This window comes from Octopus sinensis, linkage group LG1, assembly GCF_006345805.1.
Source record: "Octopus sinensis linkage group LG1, ASM634580v1, whole genome shotgun sequence".
NCBI lineage: Eukaryota > Metazoa > Mollusca > Cephalopoda > Octopoda > Octopodidae > Octopus > Octopus sinensis.
The window spans coordinates 203,692,804-203,714,884 of record NC_042997.1 but is presented as its reverse complement, the minus strand read 5'-3'; the positions used below and the strand labels follow the sequence as shown (position 1 = coordinate 203,714,884).

General features: G+C 35.6%; 1 protein-coding gene across 1 annotated transcript in view; it reads right to left on the bottom strand.

Annotated features, from left to right (window-relative positions):
• Positions 1-4,562: 4,562 nt before the first annotated feature.
• Positions 4,563-22,081, bottom strand: part of LOC115215911 (centrosomal protein of 76 kDa-like) — a 21,530-nt gene continuing 4,011 nt past the window's right edge. The window contains exons 2-12 of the mRNA XM_029785265.2: positions 22,058-22,081; positions 18,257-18,475; positions 16,871-17,038; positions 14,816-15,033; positions 13,921-14,112; positions 12,725-12,888; positions 11,320-11,440; positions 9,483-9,695; positions 8,961-9,048; positions 7,228-7,357; positions 4,563-5,153 (exon numbers count right to left, since the gene is read on the bottom strand). The exon at positions 22,058-22,081 is cut by the window's right edge and continues 178 nt beyond it. Coding sequence (XP_029641125.1) covers positions 5,015-5,153; positions 7,228-7,357; positions 8,961-9,048; positions 9,483-9,695; positions 11,320-11,440; positions 12,725-12,888; positions 13,921-14,112; positions 14,816-15,033; positions 16,871-17,038; positions 18,257-18,475; positions 22,058-22,081 — 1,676 coding nt within the window. The 3' untranslated portion in view covers positions 4,563-5,014. The remainder of the gene's footprint in view (positions 5,154-7,227; positions 7,358-8,960; positions 9,049-9,482; positions 9,696-11,319; positions 11,441-12,724; positions 12,889-13,920; positions 14,113-14,815; positions 15,034-16,870; positions 17,039-18,256; positions 18,476-22,057) is intronic.

Sequence of the window (22,081 nt, the reverse complement as noted above, 5' to 3'; positions counted from 1 at the left end):
AAATATCTCATTCACAGAAAGTTCATCAATAAATCAGTTGATTTCTCAACAAAAACAACCCCAAAATTTACTCAACCAAAACTATTTGGTTATTAGCATCATCGTATTAAAATAGAATTATGTATCAGTTCATTTCTACGCAAGAGGATCACTAATAACTGTTGAATAACCTCTTGTAATATCAGCTGATCCTACCTAATACCCTTTTGCAACGATACACATCAGCTGGTCTATATGTAATAACCCTTTCCAATCTGGTATTTAGTACTAATACACATAATATTCAAACTTTTTAGTTATCAAATCCACTTTTTAGGGTGGTGGATTGGTAGAATCATTAGAGCATCAGACAAAATGCCTCGAAGTATTTCTTTTGACTCTTTTACAATCTAAGTTCAAATCCTGCCATGACCAACTTTGCCGTTTTATTTCATTGGAGCCAATAAAGTACAAGGAGTATGGTTGATGGCATCAATGAATCTCTTCCCCTCAAATCTGCTTAAATAAGAAACAATTATTAAATCCACTTTAGATTGTTTCAGTGTTGTGTGGTACCCTTAATCCACTAAGGAATGAAACTGGTGCCCCAAACCTAGTTAGGTGTGCAACTAATAACCTCAGCTCGTAAACATTTTTCATTAGTGTGGGACTACTACCCCCACACCAGGACATTTTTCATACTACAAAAATACAAATTCAAAATAGTTTTCACTTTGTCAATAGAGGATCAAAATGTGAAAAAAAGTGGGCAGCTAATGGAATTTCACAAATGTTACAGAGATTGATTGTATTCTGAAAAAAGTTCTTAATTACTGAGAATCAAAAATTGACTTAATTAGTCTCAAATATGCTGATTAACCATGTAAAATGATAAGTGATGTAATTTATAAAATTTGATCTTTGAATTAGCAACACAGAAAGCAAGATTTTTTTTTAAATCAGTCCCTTATCAAAATTATAAACTAATGATAGAAAAAGCTATCAGGAAATCTTTTAATCTCAGCAGTTTAATTCCAATAAGGAAATCTGTAATAAATTTTTCCAGAGCATATTTGCCAGTTTAGAAAGGAAACAATATACAAACACACACACATATTACTATATTATTACCATAAAAAATCACTTTCAAGATCTATATAATCCATCTGTTTTAATTGATGGTTACACCAGGAAAAAAATTTGATTCAAAATTATGTTTTATGGTTTTACAAAATGCTTGCAGCAGTTATATAATCATGAGAGCCCAAAGAATGTGGGGTCGTTTCACAATGATAAACTGTTTGTACTTAAAGAATGTAATTCTTGGTTCAAGAGAACAAAACCTAATATCAGTCTGCACATAAAAGCCCTTTTTTTTTAAAAAAATATATCAAAAATTACCCTGGGTCCTATAAGCAAAGTTGGACCTATTTTACATGCCTTAATGTACCCAAACCCTTTTCTCCCTGAATATGCGCAGCTGAAATTGGGGTACATCTAATAATGTACCTAGATAACTTTTATGCCAGCAAATATAGTACTCCAGATAACATGAATGTGGTTTCACACAAATAAGTCTTTGCCAGTGCCGCTGGACTGGGTCCTGTGCAGGTGGCACATAAAAAGCACCATTTGAGCTTGGCCGTTGCCAGTACCACCTGACTGGCCCTCATGCCAGTGGCATGTAAAAGCACCCACTACACTCTCGGAGTGGTTGGCATTAGGAAGGGCATCCAGCTGTAGAAACTCTGCCAGATCAGATTGAGCCTAATGCAGCCATCTGGTTTGCTAGACCTCAGTCAAATCATCCAACTCATGTATGTATGTATGTATATATATGTATGTATATATATATGTATGTATATATGCATGGAAAGCAGACGTTAAACGATGATGAGAGCAGGTTAAAATCACAAGGTGAAGAGTTATTTAACCATTTTGTTACCATATTTCTGCTAAAATTCTGTTTCAATTCATTTGAAAAATAAGGGAGAATTTAGTAAAACAACTTTGGTATTATTAAGCTTTTGACAGCATAAAGGACACACAGGTATATTAGATGTGCCCCAATTTCAGTTGTACATATTCAAAATCAAAATGCTATTCATACATTAGCCCTATCATACCGTGTTCCTAGCATACTGGGAATAGCATAAACAAAATCGCTACTGGATTCCTGATAAAGCAGTGATGACCAATACACACAGAAAGAGAAGATAAAATACTAAAAACAGACAACTATTTTGTAGTCAAGTGTATTTATGACTCATTGCTAACAGTGCCCCCCCATCTAAGCTGTTGTTCACTCTTGTTTTTAATTGAAAAAAAAAAAAAAGAATTTTATAATAAAACAGGCATATAATGAACTCAACACTTTATCTTGTAAACAAGCAAGGCTTAGACTCTTTGCAAATGAGGAAATTATTGATGTGTATTCTTCAATCAAAGAGTTTACATTTACTCAGGCAATGTGAGTGATTTGGACAATCAAACTGGTGAAAGTGATCAGGAAAGTAGTGATTCGAGTGAACAAATATAGTAGCTGAGAGATAAAGCTTATGGGAGCCCAAACTTAGCATTTAGGATCCAGGGTGATTTTTTTTTTGGTGAAGAAAGAAAAAGGTGTATCTTATACAGTAACATGAAATTTCGTTGGTAGGTTTTAATTTGGATTCCTTTAAAACAGGAAGTATCTTAGAACTAAGAAATTCTGAGAAAGACTGGTATCAAAACAACATCCATACATGAAGCTGTAATAGTTACCAAAAACTAAACTGGCATGATACTGTTCTTCAAATAAACTGATAAAAATATTTAGACACTCCCAGAATTTTCTTCATGGTTTCTAATATTGACTTAATGAGCTTCCAATTAAAAATAAATGAATATGACTTAAACAGAAGGAAATTTTCATATTATAAATATACAAACAAGAAAAAACATTTCTAGAATTAATTTTTAAAAAAATAAATGTTCAACATGTCCAGATGTTTACATAAAGATAACATATCTGGTGATCTTTTTAAATTGAACAATAACAATAAACTATGTAAAGTAATTTTACTTCTATAAACGTTTAAATAAATTCATATCAAGGATTAATACAATCATACCATTTCTGAAATGAGGTATCCTTGGTATGTTCAATAACTTCAGCTGCCATAGGCATACATTTATATATTAATACATTTATATATATATATAATAATTATTTGAGGGAATATTATTCCTAACTTACAGAGAAAAATTCAATTTAGAAATACTAAATCAAATTTCACAAAATATAATATATATATATATAAAAAGTAGAAAAAAACCACCTTTTATCAATTCAAAATGAACAATTAAATTACACCATCTAGAAAATTACATATAATAGAAATATTAAAAATAAAATAACAATAATTTGCCGATGATTAATATATTTGGTATATTAATCATCGGCAAATTATTGTTATTTTATTTTTAATATTTCTATTATATGTAATTTTCTAGATGGTGTAATTTAATTGTTCATTTTGAATTGATAAAAGGTGGTTTTTTTCTAATATTTCATATATATATATAAAAGTTTGGTGATGCAAACAGGAAAATCAGTGCATGAAACTCTCAGCCCCTGAAGTTATTCTGTAAATGATGAGTATTAATTTTACATATATTTTATTGCTTTTATGTTTCGTTATAATAAAAACAGTTTTACATTAATCTGAGGGGTTACTCTATACAACTTTATTCTTCAACAAGAATATGGTGACAGTGACTTCAAAGTTTGGACCAGTTAAGCCATCAGCAGCAGTCCAACAATGGTTTGAGTGGCCAAAACTTTTAAGTCCCTGTCAAAAATATACACACACACATAAACACACATCATGCAGGCATGGATGTGTGGTTAAGAACACTTTGCAACCACAGTTTTGGGTTCAATCCTATTGCATGGCACTTTGGGTAGATGTCCCCTATTACAGGGCCTGGATAACCAATGCCTTTTATATAGAAGCTAGTTGTGCACACGTGTGCATATAGGTATGTGTGTGTGTGTTTTTGTCCCTACCACACTGCTTGACAACTTGTATCAATTTCTTTATACATCCATAACTTAGCGGTTCAGCAAAAGGAACTGACAATAATTAACAGACTTAAATATAAGTGCTGAGGGTGATTTGTTTTTGTTCGATTAATCCCTTTAAGGCAGTTCAATGACTGAAAGAAGTAAAAGATAAAAGATATGCCTAGAAACACACACACACACACACATGTAACTGTTGCTGAAGCTGAGAGTTTATCTCACAACTTGAGTTTCATGTCACTGTAAACTTCAGATGAAAGTGTGTGTATATGTGTGTGTGTGTGTGTGTGTGTGTATTGACACCGCCAGATTGAATGGTACTGTCCAGGTGTCGAAACCATAATGATATCCGTGGGGCAGCTGATGATGGAGGTATGTTGGATTGTTGGTATGGCTCTGGAATAGTATTATAACACATTCTTTTGAGATGTATATATATATATATATATATATATATATATATATATATTATACAAAATTAAGGATAAAACTACTTTAATGATTTTATCAAGTGGCCAGCATGAAATAAAAAAAACCATACAGGTTACAATTTATATTAATTTATAATTATATTAAAGGGTGCGGATAAACAACCACCAACATGCTAGAAATAGACACCAAATGGCTCTAAAAACTATATCTACACTCTATTAGCACCTGCTTTTAGCCATGTGGCGTCTATTTCTAGCGTGTTGGTGGGGTTTATCCGCACCCTTTAATATAATTATAAATTAATGTATATATATATATATATGCTTCACTTCCTTACTCAAGGTAATATATAAATAAGTAAAACTGTGCAGCTGAAGAAGATTCACACCAACAAAATGCATAACAACAAAAGTTAACATGTCTAATTAGTCTGATTAATCTTAATGATTCTTACTTATCAGGTTGTCATAAAAATTCAACTTTGATGGAAATTGATGCGGAATCATTTGTAAAAATGATTATACAATGAAATACTGTTTAAATAATCCTTTGGCACACACAAGCAAACATGGCCCACATTGCACATACACTTTCTGGGTAGGGAAAAACACAGACTCTGACGGACAGGCGGACTTTGTCTCCTCGGCATGAAATGATGTCTTGACAAAGAGAGGACCTGAAAAAAAAAATAATGAGAGAAATATCAGTTATTATATTAATTAGTAATTAATAAATATCAGTAATTGAAAACAGTGATTTGGCAGAATTGTTACCACACTGTAAAAGATGCTTAACAGCATTTCTTTTGGTTTTACATTCTGGGTCCAAATGCTACAAGGGTTGACTTACCCTCCTCACCCTTTTCAGAGTTGATAAAATAAGCACCTTGGCAGCATTTGAAAATGAGACCATAATGAACCAGTAGAAATACAGCTAACAATTCTGCCAGCTTGCTGCAATAACAATGATGATGATGATGGTGCTATCATCATCACTGTCATAATTTTACATGAGTTGAACAGATTGTCATAGTCCAAAACAGTTCTTACGCAGCGGAGTTACTGCCTTCCTAAACATTTTGGAGAACATCTCACTCGTATGTTCCATTTTGGGAGGCAGCTGGGCTTCTATGGTTGCATGTCTTTCCTAACACCTTTACAGAGTGTATAGAGTGCAATTTTTCATGGCACCAATAACAGGGAGCCTGCTTTGTCCTCTGCAACACTAAAGAGTCTTCTCTACACTGCATTGTCTCTGTTCACTCTTAAATAAATGTAACAAACAATGTAAATAGGGGAGTGAGTGAAACAACACATACAAGCTGAATAGAGAAAGTAAATGTTTGTCTGACAGACCAACATGGCTAAGTCCAAGAGTATTTACTTGACAAAGGTCATAACTTTTAATAAAATATTTCAGAGATTTTAATAAACATGAAAGTGAATCACTTTCTAACATAACATGTCAATGAAGGAACCTCCACCTGCTAGAACCAGTAACCAAATTTCCCTCATATCACACTCTACTGGCTTTAAATAAGCAAAAATACAAAAGGTAATGTATTCCTATGCACATACAAAAATAGGATGGTCCTGGTTGGACTACTTTTGATCATAGTTCTGCTCTATCAGGATTAATCTGAGGTTAAACATGATAGATGTTATGTATAATCACAATGAGAGGTACAGTGCTATCAGAAGGCATGGGCACACTGGATGCTTGCCCCCAGGTCCCACTGGTCAAGTAACCCTATTTGAAAGTATATTACTGGTGTATGTGCAGGAACCCTACTTCTTAACTGTTCCAGACAGCCCCGATAATGTGCAAACTTCATTCACCCACATTTTATGCCACCTAATTTAAATCATCGCCATCATCATCATCACTATTTTAATGTCTACATGGGTCAGACAGGGTTCACTAAAGCAGATTTTCTACAGCCAGACACCTTTCCTGTCACCAAGAAAGGTAATATTTCTCCCATAGCCAGGCATATTTTCATGAAAGACTGGAAATGAAAGGCCACTGATTGTGTGAATGGCATTCATTTACAATTATTTCACAATATCAAGATGAGGAAACACAATCACACACACATTAACATGGGCTTCTTTCAGTTTCCATCTACCATATTCACCCACAAGACTTTGGTTGGCCCAGGATATAACAGAAGACATTAAATCAAGGTGTTGTGTTGTGGGGCTGAGCCTGAGACTACATGATTGGGAGGCAAACTTCTCAACCACACAGCCATGTATATAATAATAATAATGAAATTATTGTATACAGTGTTCAGGTGCACCACAACTTATCAAAAGTGCATATAAAGCATATGCAGTAATGTACAAATGTCTGGAAAGTGAACAGTGTATGAGTCAGATACATGCTTGCATGTGTATGGAGGGGAGAAAATCAGGTGTAGTGTTGGCGAATCTCAGGAAGCATGGAAGTTTTGAAGGATGCAATGCTCCGACAACTAACAACTGATGCCGGCAGTTTGTTCCATGCTTCAGCAACTCTTAGCGTGAAAAAATGTTTCCGAAAGTCATGGGAGCTGTGCTGTTTTCTGACTTTGTAAACATGTCCACGGGTGTTAGACAGGTGGAGTTTGAAAAGGTGCTCAGAGTTATTGTTTGTAAGATGGTTAATAATTTTATGGGTGTCTGCCAAGTCAGCTGCCAGAGGTCATAATAAAGTTTCAATTTTTTTTAACAAAAAAACACAAATGAAAATAAAAGCTAAAAACTTACTTCAGAGCTTCATGGAACAACTTTTTAATGTTTGTGTGTGCTTGTTGAATCGGAAAACCACTGAAAGTATGTTTCTCAGGAATTGCTTGCCGCAAGGCATCTTGAAATTCTTCATTACCAGCAGTAAAACCTTCACAAGCAAAGATTTCACATAATTAGTACAATTTAAAATTGAAAATTCTCATGGACAATATATGTAATACTTTCTGGAGCACATTCACTTCTTGACATAAAAGATAAGTGATAACTGTAAAGAGCATAATAAAGAATATGGTTTTCAAAGATGTTCTCTCCAAAGGCTGCACCTTCTATACTACCTATGTGGACTTTACATCATCTCAAAAATGAAATGCTTCAGAAAATACAATTTCAAAAGAAATTATGTAATTTTTGGTTCTGTATAAACTTTCAACAATCTAAGAGTTTTCTAAATAACCATGGAATTTATTTAGGTATTGCTAGTAATATATAATGCAGCAAAGTGGTTAGTATCAGGAAGGCTATCCAGCCATTGAGACCATAGCAAAGAAGACAGATCCTGTCAAACCATCCATGCAAAGTAGCAGAGAAGCTGGACACTAAACGATGACGACTATCATCTAAGCTCACCAGAGTCATTGTTCCAGAGATAGTTATAAAATGACTGTATAATTTAGATTAATCAACATGGGTTACTATATGCTACACATGTTATGGAAGAGTAGTGGTTCTGTAGTTCGATTTTACATCTATTGTTTTCCTTGCTAGCATGGATCAAACAAACGTAGTATTGTGGGATTCTTTTACAGCTGGATGCACTTCCTGTCAATCATCCTTATCCGTTTTACAAAGGACTTCTTGAATGCATGAAGTGAGTAGATGATTTGTTGACAGAAGAAGAAATATTAACACAGCAAGCAACCTTCTTAGAGCACAAATACATACAAACATACACACAACAGGTGATGGGTTTCTTCCAGTTTTCTCCTGATTCACTCAGAAGGTTTTGGCCAGCCTATGGCTATAGCAGAAAACACTTGTCTAAGGTGCAGCGTAGTGACACTGAACTAGTTTACCATATAATTTGGAAGAAAAAATTTCCCAAGGTGCTCTAATGGGATTGAACCTGAAACCCCGTGGTTAGAAAGTAGAAAACACTTTCCTAAAATCAAAATCAAATCAAATCACAATGAAATGGAAATTGTAGTTGTGGCAGATGCCAGTGTTGCCTGACTGGCTCCCATGCTGGTGGCATGCAATAAGCACCATATGAACGTGACTGATGCCAGTGCCGCCTGACCGGCTCCCATGCCGGTGACACATAAAAAGCACCCACTACACTCTCGGAGTGGTTGGCGTTAGGAAGGGCATCTAGCTGTAGAAACTTTGCCAGATCAGATTGAGCCAGGTGTGGCCTCCTGGCTTGCCAGTCCCCAGTCAAACCGTCCAACCCAGGCCAGCATGGAAAACAGACGTTAAACAATGATGATGATGATGATGACCACACAATGGGACTGAACCTAAAACCATGTGGTTGAGAAACCATTGTCATTTAACATCTGTTTTCCATGTTGGCATGGGTTGGACAGTTTGACAGGAAGGAGCTGACAAGCCAGAAGGCTGCACCACACTCCAGTCATCTGTTTTGGCAATGTCTCTACACCACAGCATGAAAAACATATTCCCAAAGTGCCACAACGGGACCGAACCTGAAACTGTGAAGTTAGATGGCTGAGATTAAAATGAGTGCTTACCTGTAATTCGTTCACATTCATGAGAAGACAGCAAAGATGTCAGTAAGTAAGAAAGTTCGTGGTCCCACTGAGTTGTAAGACCTTCATTCTGGGAAATAAATAAAAACAATACTTTCATTATTATTGCCACAGGCAGCAAGTTGGCAAAATCATTAGAACATTCTTTTCCCTTTAATTTGTTTCAGTTATTAGACTACGGCCATCCTGGGGCACCACCTTGAAGGATTTTTAATCGAATGAATTGATTTCAATCTGGTATTTATTTTATTGATCTACATTTTGTCAAATTACTAAGTAAGGGTTCTTGACACAAAACTGTTTTTTTATACCAGTAAAGATAAGCACAATCATGGGCTTCTGTGCAGAGGTTCCATCTACAAAATTTATGAGGGCAATAAGAATAATGTAAATAAATTAACTTGAAACAAAGTTTGGGGATATTTCAAGGAAGAAAAAATATTATCTCTTCCAAATAACATCGTGGACTGGTTAAATCAATATTTCAGAACATATTTATATTACCTGTCTGTATGCAACGACTAAATCACAAAGTTGCTTCTCAAGAAGATCGCTATATTTCACTGTGTCGAATGGATTACGTCTAAGTGGGCAAAGTGGAGGCCAGAGAGGACAAGAAGAAGGTTCACAAATGGACCAGATGGCATCCTCAGACATAGATTTCCAACTGCTTGATACTTTTACATTGAATTCACACATCTCTATGGCATCACTTGACTGGTGAAAGGTTTTTTTTTTTATAAACAAGAAAATAGAAATAATAATTTTAAAGGAAATATTTTACTACTGTATGTAATACAAATACAAAAAAAAAATCTATAAAAACACTCTAATATGAAAAATATCGGAAATAAACATGACAATTCAGATTATTTTGCTCTTTATTATCATAGATTTAACATCCCTTTTTACACAGATGGGTTGAATAGATCTATAAAGAAACATATTTATGTATAACATTCCTTGAGTAGTTTAATTCTACAGTCAGATATTCTCCATCTGTCATATGACATCACAGACTATAATGCTCTTCAGATGTGAACCAACAAAGGCACATCTATGCTCAATCTTTAGAAATACCGTTTCAAAACAGAAGGACATATTGGACAGTCTAGTCATAGACACAGCTATTCCAAAGACAGGATGGTCACAGCTCGAACATCTGCTGAATCAGACTGGCCTGCAGTTAAAGAGTAACTTTTCTATATTCCATTCAATGACTAATAGCCATTTATGATTAATTATTCTTACATCAGTCACTCAAATCATGTGTATGATATTTAAACTTTAGATAATGATTACAAACAATTATGTTTTTATGTGACTAAGGCTCTGTGTTAACTTTTGTTTTCTCAATGCAATACATGGACACAAGAGAACTGATATAATTTCTGACCAAAGCTATTGATATAAACATGTGTGTATATGTATTCAAGCTTTCAGCATGCTATTTTATGATACATGTGTATGTGTGTGTATCTATATACATACACATCATTATTTAATGTCTGTTGTCCATGCTAACAAACCGAGAAGCTGCACAGACTCCAGTCTGATTTGACATGATTTCTACGGCTGGATGCCCTTCCTAATGCCAACTACTCCAAGAGTGTAATGGGTGCTTTTACATGACACCAGCACAGGTGCCAGTTGTGTGACACCAGTATCTGCCACAACTACGATTTCACTTGGCTTGATGGGTCTTCAACTCAAGCATGGCATATAGCCAAAGGTCTCAGTCATTGCCTCCATGAGACCCAACGCTTGAAAGGTGCTTTTTACATGCCACCAGCACAGGTGCTAGTTATATAAATATATATATAAACACACGCATATTCTAAACTGTTGGTTCCTCTAATCATTTGATCTGATTCTCAGTTACATGTGCACATACACACATAGACATATAGATATGTACACACACAATAGCAGGTTTAATACATTAACTTCTCTGAATATTTTTTTCACTGGTACGATGCAATCACATACTCAAAAGAATGGATAAAATATATGTTGCCAGTGTTATGTAAATGGCACTTGTAAAATCGTAGCCGTGGCCATTGCCGGTGTCATGTAAGTGGCACATAAAAAGCACCCATTACAAAGGCATCCAGTTGTAGAAACCAGGCCAAATCAGACTGGATCCTGATGCAGCTCTCCGGCTTATCATGCTAGCATGGAAAGCAGATATTAATTGATGATGATGATGTTATATATATATATGAGAGAGAGAGAGAGAGAGTGAGAGAGAGAAAGAGGGAGGGAGAAAGAGATGGACAAATGGGTAGATGTATATGAAAGATTATCTGTTTTGAGAAATAGATATAATAAATATATTTACCTGACAATTGGCATAAAACTGATAATGATTAAAGATACATCCTACAGTTCTGTAAGGCATAGGATGAGCATATTTCTTGGCCAGAGGTGGATTATTTTGATCTAAAGGTTTATGAATATACCTACAAAAAAAATTAAATCACTTTTTTAGAATTATCTCGCCCAGCTTTATGGAGAAAATCAATTTCTGAGTTGAAAATCATCTTTTAATAAACCCTTTTGATACCATCCTGCCTGAGACTGACTCTGGTTCTATGATACAAACTTCTATTTTTAAGGTATCAAAAATTCATATCTACCATCAAAATGTGTTAAATCATGACCCAAAAACCAGCTTGATAGTAACAAAGTTATTTCATTATTCATTAATTTCAAAATTAATTGAAACAAAGGCAATATAATTCAACAGGAATATGGTATCGAAAAGGTTAAAGTAATGTAAATTAAAACCTTCCAATAGAATGTAGAGTTGTACAGGATGCATTTAATCATGACAATATCACAAGTGATATAGTCTTCTAGTCCACAATACACAGAATAGACAACAACATGGGCACAGACGTGGCTGTGTGGTTAAGTGAGCTTTTGAACTATAGGTACCAGGTTCAATCCCACTATGCAGCACTATGGGCAAGTGTCTTCTTCAAGGATCCAACCCAGGCAAGCATGGAAAAGTAGACATTAAAAAATGATGGTGATTTCTTTAAAAGAAAGATTTACAAACATTAGGCATCCAACTGATTCGTTTAATATCCTGCCCTAATATTGTTGACAAAGAGCACAGGTTTGATTCTACTGCACAGGTTAACTAAACCTTGCGAGTAAAACTGTATGGAAGACTATCATTCATGTACACACACACAAGTACATGTATAATCATCATCATTTAATGTCCACTTTTCCATACCTGTATGGGCTAGAGGGAGTTTGTTGAGGTTAATTTTTTATGGCTGCATGCTCTCCTTCTCACCAACTGCCACATGTTTCTAAGTAAGGTAGTATTTACCCATAGCCAAACATGTCCACGAAAGGCTGGAAACAAACACTGCTTGTATGAGGGTGATGCTTGTTTACAACCATCACATGATGTCAAGACAAGGATGCACACAAGCATATATGTAGGACAGGCTTCTTTTCAGTTTCTGTCAACTGAATCCACTCGCAAGGCTTTGGTCAGCCTAAGACTGAAGTAGAAGACGACTTACCCAAAGTATCATGCAATGAGACTGACCCCAAGACCACATGGTCGGGTTCATTGCAATACTTGAGTATGGTCAGTATGCTGACGTTGTTTAATAACTAATTAACGACATATTCTCGCTTATAACTACATTCTGACTTTCAATTTAACACTATACATACTTCTTGAAGAATTCAAGTTTGAAAAAATGTGGAGACTAACTTACGTAAGACCAGTTACACTCTCCCAAAATGTTACCAGTCCTTCACAGCTGATTGTAACAACCCAAAAGTGGATGCTGCCTTTTGACTTGGTTCCTACACATACATATGCATTTAGACCAAAGCCAAGCAACAGACTACACAATAAAATAGCATGATCCATGGATCCCTGGAGAAATAAAATTACAACATTGATAATGATATACACACTTAGAAACAGCCTTACATTAAGATTGAGCATAAAATTTATAGGTATAAAAATGGTGTGTATAAATTTGTGTATAAAAACAGTATATATAAAATCTATAAAATATATATATCTGGTGTGTATTAAATTTCTATATATAACAATTGTGTGTAAGATTGATAATATAAAAACAATGTATATAAAATTTATAAATGTATGAAAACAGTGTGTATAAAAATGTAGAACAGCACTAGTTGTAATATATTGTCCCAGGAGTTCCTTTAAGACATTTTACCTGATGTCATTCAATATTTGTATACACATTATGTTATATACACTGGAACACCAATAATAATTTGGAAACCATTACAGTATAATTATTTCCATCTGCAAATAATTAATCTGATTGTTAGCTAATGTTAATTTAATCAATGAGAGTTAAATACTGTGAGGAATATAGAATCTAACATTTAGATTAGTAGTTGCCAACTGCAGCTCCCAGGGCCTCGTGCGGCCCTCAAAGCATCCTTCCAGCAGTCCTCAACAGTCTTCCCTTGATAAATATAAATTTTTCTTTGACTTGTGTTCTACTTTTTTTGGTGTGGCCTCCTCAAACAAATCCAAGTTTTGGATCTGGCCTGGATATTAAAAAGGGTGAGAATCACTGATTGAGATGCTTGGCTTTTAAACGAAAGGGTGAAGAAAAGAGATAAAGTATAGGTCAACAACACCCTCTCTTTTTCCCTCACTCTCTCAAAACAAAGCGAAGGTCCTGAAATGTTATACTTTCACTCATTGTATCAGCAGAGCCTAATTAACTCTCTGATGAACTCTCTACCAACAGCCTAATTGTTGCCGACACCAATCATTGTCCTATTTTAATGCTAACCGACATAAACGTTATACAGCAACAATACAAACTAATAACCAAGCTACATGAAAGATACTATAAACAGAAACCAACTTAGCATTGATAAATAAAAAAGAAAAGAAAAGGATAATAAAATTACTCACTCCTTTATTACAACATAGAAAAGAATGCATTGAAGTCCATCTTTCTGATGTCATTGCATGTCCTATTGTTTCCGATTTTCCAACAGGGATTAGACTGACAAAACGTGCTGCCTCTCGTGCAGAACTCAACAACCGGTTGGCTTTGAGACGTTTTACAAACGAACAAACAAAACGGTTTTTGGAGTTTTCATCCTGAAACATGAAAATGGAAACATAAAAATATCTTTAACAAGAGATATTAGCTAACAAAATTATTTGATTTCATTTTATAAAAATATTTCTGTAATTTTGGCAGATATAGGGAACTGATTTTCATGAGGGTATGGCTCGAAGGACTGCATTGTGCTCCACTGTCTACTTTGCCATGTTTCCAACACAAATCTGAAATTTAATTCATTTTGAAAAGAGAGACATGACTTCTCGACCATTGTGAGGGTAACTCATTTTAGAAAGTTAGGTACCCCAAACAAACTGAATATCATCATCATTTAACATCTGTATTCCATGTTGGCATGGGTTGGACTGTTTGACAAGATCCATGGTACACCAAGGCTTGCTTTAGCATGGTTTTTATGGCTGAATACCCTTCCTAATGCCAATTTATTTTGCAGCATGTACTAGGCACTTTTTTGTATCAGCAGCACTAGTGAAGTTGCCAAAATGGTTTTACAGTTTTAATAATTCTTGTTTCTTCACACAGACAATCTTTGCAAATGAATGTAAAGCCATATCAAACCCTGAAAACAGAATGACAAATATAAAGACAGAAAGACACCACCACCTCTATGATGGTGATGTTGTGGTTGGCAGTAGTCCTAGTTTAATGCCAACCCATGTAAACTTAATACAATTTCAGTTTGAAAATAATTTTAAAGATAGATAGAACAACTCAAACCTGAGCAAATATTTTCACAATTCTATCTTTGAAAGTGTCATTTATTTGTAGATATTCACTCCACCAACTGTTGGCATAAGCTATGAACTTCTTCTCTTTCATGCGCTGACTTTCCGTTTCACACTCTGTTTGTTTGGTAACAGCTTCATTTGATGGATTCATAGATAAATTCGGAAACAACTGTAATTGTATTTCCAACAAACCCACAGGAACTCCACCTAAAAAGGAATAAAAGAAAACAATTTATTTTATTTTACTAATTTTAACATCATCATCATCCTTTTATGTCTGCTTCCCATGCTAGCATGGACTGAATGCATCGACAGGATCTGAGAACCATGTCTTACACCAATATATCATATAATAATAATAAATTAATATAGCATATATCATCATCATCATCATTATCATTATCATTTAATGTCCATTTTCTTTGCTAGCTTGGGTTGGATGGTTGGACAGTTTGACTGAAAACTGGTAAGCTAGGGAGCTGCACCAGATTTCAATCTGATTTGGCAAAATTCCTACAGTTGGATGCCCTTCCTAATGCCAATCACTCCAAGAGTGTAGTGGGTGCATTTTATGTGCCACTGGCATGGGTGGCAGTTACAAAACACCAGTAGCCATGACTACGACCTCACTTGGCTTGACAAATCTTCTCAAGCACAGTATATTGTCAAAGGACTCGGTTACTTGTCACTGCCTCCATAATAAATAAATAATATATCACATATGAATAGGTTTTCTAAATAGTTTCTTACATAAATTTATAATGCAATTACAGGGATGTTTTTATATGACATATCTCTAGTGGCCTTAGACTGTCACTGTGAGACCCCTTGGTAGATAACCCCACCCTTGATCATAGAGAGACATCACTTCCCAACTAGTAATGGATTTAATTTAGATCACTTTAAAATAAGAAGTTTGTGTCAGAACCAGAAACTGTTTTGAATGGATTAAACCAGATGATGGATTAAGTCTACTATTCAGGATTGACAACAGTCCACATAGACAGAATTCCAGTATTACCAACTACAAAATTGTTGACAAACGGCTATGCAATAAGACATTTACATTAAGAGCAATGTGGTGAGATCAGACACCAAATCATGTACTTACAAAGCAAACTAAATAACACAGCCATTGATTATTTATCAATAACCACTGGAGCTTGGTGCAACTCTCTGGCTTACCAGCTCCAGTCAAACCGTCTATGCCATGGCAGTATGGAAAACAGATGTTAAATGATGATGATGATGATGATAGTGATGACACAACCATAGATTATTCATCAGGAACTTATTCCAAAGATGTGAAATACCCAAACAGTTTACTTATATAATTTGATTTTTTTTTTATGCTGGCATGGGTTGAATGGTTTGACCTGGCAAGCTGGAGGGCTGCACCAGATTCCAGTTGTCTGATTTGATATGGTTTCTATGACAGGATGCCCTTCCTAATATAACCCACTTTACAGAGTGTACTAGGTGCTTTTTATGCAGTGCCAGCACAGGTGTTTTTTACAGTTCAGTGATTAATGTTAAGAGAAGCCAAGTAATGTCTTTAATCCCTTTGTTACTGTCACGGCAAAGACCTTGATGGAATGTACAGGACTTGTCAATCTTGACTTTGAGACAAGACTTGTGCATCAAGGAGTGGTGGTTGTGTCTGTGGCACCATCACCGACCTGACCCACACCCATGATGATGGTAATATTCATTCATTCAAAGGACGGCGAGCTGCTAGAATCATTAGCACACTGGGTGAAATGCTTAGCTGTATTTCATCTGCTGTTACGTACTGAGTTCAAATTCTGCCAAGGTCGACTTTGCCTTTCATCCTTTCAGGGTCGATTAAATAAGTACCAGTTATGCATTAGGGTCAATGTAATCGACTTAATCCCTTTGTGTGTCCTTGTTTGTCCACTCTCTGTTTAGCCCCGTGTGGGCAATAAAGAAATATATATTCATTCATTCAATCACTATCACAAGCATTTAATTCATTCAGGATGGACAAACACAAATGTAAATTAATTCCAGAAATTTAGATTACCTGTTCCTATTAAATCAATGGAGGCAGTCATTTCTCCCTTAGACAGAACAGGCCGCCAGTCATACATATGGGAAGCAACCAAGAAGTTCTCACCCAAATTATTAGTTCGTATTAAAACAATATTGATTTTATCTGATATTGTTAATAAATCAGCAACATTTGTAAGAGCTGAAAAAAAAAAATAAATATCAGTCATTAGAAAAAAAGAGTAAATATGATTTAATAATTAAGAAACACATTAAAAAAACAATCAAACTGGATATTTGTACTGAGGTCAATGCAATCAACTTCCGCATCCCCTCAAAAACAGTTGACCTTGTACCAAAATTAGAAATCATTTTTTTAATATTATTATTATTTTTCTGCTTCCAATATTGGAGAAGCAGTGTTACACCTAAATAAGATTACTTGCCACACAAAGGAAGGCACAAATCTTGTAGGTGCCTTTGGATTCTACAAAGCAATGGCCATCACCCTCTGTGCCACAGAAATTCCAGCAACATCCTTTGCCTGTTCCTGTTGCTGTACTTCCTGTCACCTTCAAACTACCTGATGAGCTAGCAGAGTCATTACCATACCAAAAAAAAATGCTTAGCAGCATTTCTTCAAAATTTGCGTTCTGAGTTCAATTTCTGCCAAGGTCAACTTTGCCTTTCATCCTTTTGGAAGTCGATAAATGAAGTACAAGTCAAGTGCTGGGAATGATGTAATCACCTAATCTCCTTCCAAAAAATTTCAGGCACAAGCCCTGAAAGTTTGGGAGAGGGGGGGATACTTGATTACTATTATATTATTATTGTTGAGTGAGAGAGCAGTGCATGCCATCAAAGTGACACTGGGGCAAAATATATGAAGTCCAATGTACCCACCATGATACCTATCTGATAAGGGTACACCAGGCACAGGCATCACCACCATATGTGCATGACATTGGAGATCTTATATCAAGATAAACAGCGTGTGACCTTGCAGGTGGAGCCCAGTTAGAATTTTCTTCAGGTCAAGTAGCCCATCCCGTTCAAAAGGTCCTTGAATAAGATGTTGAATGAAACACCCATGTTTCCAAAAGTGAATTATGTAAACCCCAAAGAATTCCTCACAGCACATGGTTGTGAGGCTTCCCCACTATTCCAGCTTGTGATCAGAGATGCACATATCAGCCTAAGGGACATACTCAACTGGTTACGGTCAAACAACTGACAAGCAAATCTGTGGTACTGAGCAAAATATTTGCTGTAGCCCCTCTTCTATACCAAGGCAAAACAATGTACATAATAACACTTCCAATCAGTTACGATTAGAAGCCATGAGAGCCACTGCCTGGTACTGCATCAGGGCATTTATAATTATTATATAATATAAAAGTGCATAACTGCTGCTACTAACCTTGTGTAGATTTACTGAACTTGAGATGGAACTCTCCAGTTATGGCAGGATCACAAGTACATGGTACACGTTGTGTGTTGAATCTTTGGTTTTGAAATAAAATGTGAAGTTGAAAATACGACTGGGCTGGCTGACCAGGAGGCTGTCTGAGATGGTCAAGGAAAGCACGACCACCTTGGATTTTGAGAATAAGTTGCTGAGTTGTCATATCGACTCGAGCTAAAAAAACAAATATATAATCAAGTTATTAATAACATCATCATTTAGTATCTGCTTTCCATGGGTTGGACAATTTGACTAAAACTGATAAGCTGTAAGGCTACACCAGGTTCCAATTTCGCACATGCACATTTTTTGTTTTTGATTTTGTCGACTACATAGTATAGTAGGGTCAGTTGGGCACTGTCTGTGAGAAAAACAGCACCATGACGCAATTCACTCTGCCAGAAATTTGGAAACGACATGCTGTACTGCTTGGCATTCATGCCAGAAGCTCCAATACAAATAGTTGGTGAACAGATTTACCCATGTTTAAAACTTTTCCTAAAGTATATCAGTTCAGGTAATATTATCTACACTTTGCATAAAGATTTGAATGTCTTTTGTTCATGTGTCTATTGTTTCGTTCGTTTATAACATGTTTGTAAGCAAACATGGTATCGAAAGTAAAACATAACCAGATTGTTGCTTTGAAACAGCTGGAGTGAGTAACAAAGACATAACAAACAGTTGAATGTGTGTCATAAAACAGTGTTCAATACCTAGAAATAATTCATGGAGTCCGCTTCTGACTCTAGCAAGCCAATTCAACAATCAATTAATACCAAACAAACTGTTGAAGTTGTGAAGTAGTGAATTAACTGAAATCCCCATAGGAGTGCAAGTAAAACAGCAAAAGTTCTTGATATTTTGAAACTGTCAATGCACAAGATTTTTAACGAGGACTTAAAGCTAACTGATACAGGAAACAATCCCAGTAATTAATTTCAGCAGCTTCCAAGAAGAAGCAGCTCGACAGGGGTAAAACCATGTTAGGTGAGATGAAGCACACCATTAAGAAAGTGTTGACCTGGTCCAGCAAGAAGATCTTCAGTATTAAGGCAGAATGACAGGCTTTATGAACATAATGCAGGAGACTTGCCCAAAGGTAGCAGAAGTCATTTACACAATCAGGAGCCAGCTTCACTCACGGTGTGGGCCGCAGTTGCATCTTATAGGTCCAAGTCTCCCTTGATCTTCATTGAGGATTGTGTCATGGTCAACAAAGAAGTTTATGTGGAAATGTTGAATGAGAAAGTGTTACCCTGGGTTACAGAAACCTTTGATGACTGTTACATCTTCACTCAAAATGGGGCTCTGGCCCACACATCCAATTTGATACAGAGGTGATGCCAAGATCATTTCAGCAGCTTTTGGGACAAAACAATATGGCCTCCCTCAAGTTCAGACATCAATGCCACGGGCTTTGCTATCTGGTCCATCTTAGAGAGTAATGTTTCTGCTCACTCCTATTCAAATATGTCAGATCTGAAGAAAGCCCTTCTGGCATAAACACAACTGGTTATGGTCTCACTTGGTTTGCCAGGTCTTCTCAAGCACAGCATATTTCCAAAGGTCTTGATCACTAGTCATTAGAGCAGGAATCGGGGAAGGTAAGATTGTACTGTGTGTGTGTGCATGTGCATGTATATATATACACATACACATATACATATTCTTTTTTCTCTCCCTGTTTATTTCTGTGTTCCTTTCTGTCGAAGAGCATAGGCTCAAAACGTGAAAGACTTTCTCACTTCTTGAGAGTTAAACTATTACATCTGTTTGTTGTTTACACACCTGTCTTCGTCTTTTGTTTTTTGTAAATTCTCATTATATATATATAGCAACACAATTTCTATAATTTATGGTAATGCTGAAGGCAAATAAAAGTGGGTGAGGTAGGATTTGCACTCCTACCTCCTAAAACCCTTGCCAGCAACAACTACCCAAACAGACCCATGGGTTAGAGAGTTGTTGCCTGAGTGGTGCAAAGGTGTCATCTACCAGGAGTAGAAAATCGCCAACAAATGGTGGATTCAGTGAAGTGCTGTTACAGCACTCACCCCACCATACTATTACTACATCAGCCCCAGTACTTTGGTACTTATTTCATAATTTTTGTAAGTTACAAAATACACCAGTTTTCATCTCATTCTGGTATAAACAGCCGCATGGCTGAAACGAGTAAAAGAATAAAAGAATATATATACAACTGGTTTCCGCACAATTTCTACCTGCCAATAGCCAGCAACACAGTTTGGTGGAAAGCTAACAACATAGTTTCTCAAATAACGTTTGTAATATAAAACTAAAAGACAGAAAATTGTTAAGGGTAATGTTTAGTTATTTCAGAGGTGGACAAGTGTTGGTTAATGTCTGTTGGTAGTTTTAACCTGACAGAAAGCAGAAAGCTCACATGCTTCCAGCTGTTTCAAATCTTATGTTAGCAGCTCATCTTAATAGCTGTTGACAAACCATATTTTTTTGATTTATATGTCTGAGAAAACAATTGAAGGAAAATTAATTTCAGTTAAATGTCTAGTGAGAGAAGTGGGGTAGATTTATGAGTATTGTTTCTGTTAGTTGAGTTTCTGAATCAGCCTTTTAACAAAAGACATTCCAGCTGTGACCATCTTGCTTTTTCTTTTCCTTGGCATAGCATATGTTAGACTATTCATTTAATATATCTTATTTTTTACACAGCAAAATGTGGTTCAACCCTTTAACATTCAGATTACCCAATCAAATGCAATATATATTCATTCACATTGTTTCAAATTAATCATGCATCATCTTGTAGCTTTGAGATTTTGATGACATGATTGTTTTAAATGACATAGTTGGATAGGTGTGAGAGGCCAAATCTGGCCAGTTTAAACATAAAACAAGTAGAATGTTTTGGGCCAGATATGGTTGGTTTAAATGCTAAAAGGTTAAGGAAGGTTTGATTGCTGTTTCTTTCAGATTGAGCCACCATGTTATGGTTTCTTTCTTGGTTCGATGTTGAGTATTGTGTAATACTCATAAACTAACTGTTGTGAAAAAGATTTAAAGAAAGTTAATGATTGAAATAGCCATTGATATATCATATTTAATGTATATACACAATTGAAAGGCATAATGTTGTGGTTTTTCTCATGATGGACATGTTAAAAACAGAATATTTATTGGATTGAGGCAAACATTCCAACAATGGCTCAAGAGAATGTCCGTGATATGAATCTAATTTTTTTTGTCACATACATGCCTAAATGAAATTTACCCTCTTTGATATAAAGAGGACAGTGAACACCTTTCAAAATCTCTCTCTCTCTCTGATGTTAATTTTCATTAAAGTCATCATCATTATCATTTAATGTCCGTTTTCCATGATAGCATGGGGTGAACAGTTTGGCAGGATCCAACAAGCTGCAGGGCTGTATCAGTTCCCAACATCAGCTATGGCATGGTTTCTATGGTTAAAAGTCCTTCCTAATGCCAACCACATTATAGTATGTACTGGGTGTCTCTTTTCTTTTGTGAAACTGGCACAAATGAGACCTACCAAGTAACTTGCAAGACAAAGTAATTAAAAAAAGGCCCTCTTGACCTTTATGCCGAGTATAGAAGGCTAAAGTATGATAGAAGTAAAAGTATAGGTGTTTTGCTATAGAGATACATGGCAACCCCATCATATGCAAGGATGGATGAGAATAGCTGGAAGGGAAATAAAGATGGTAATGGTAATTATAATAAAATCATGAATTAGAATTTAATACTCACTGTCTGTAAGCACACAAGGATTTA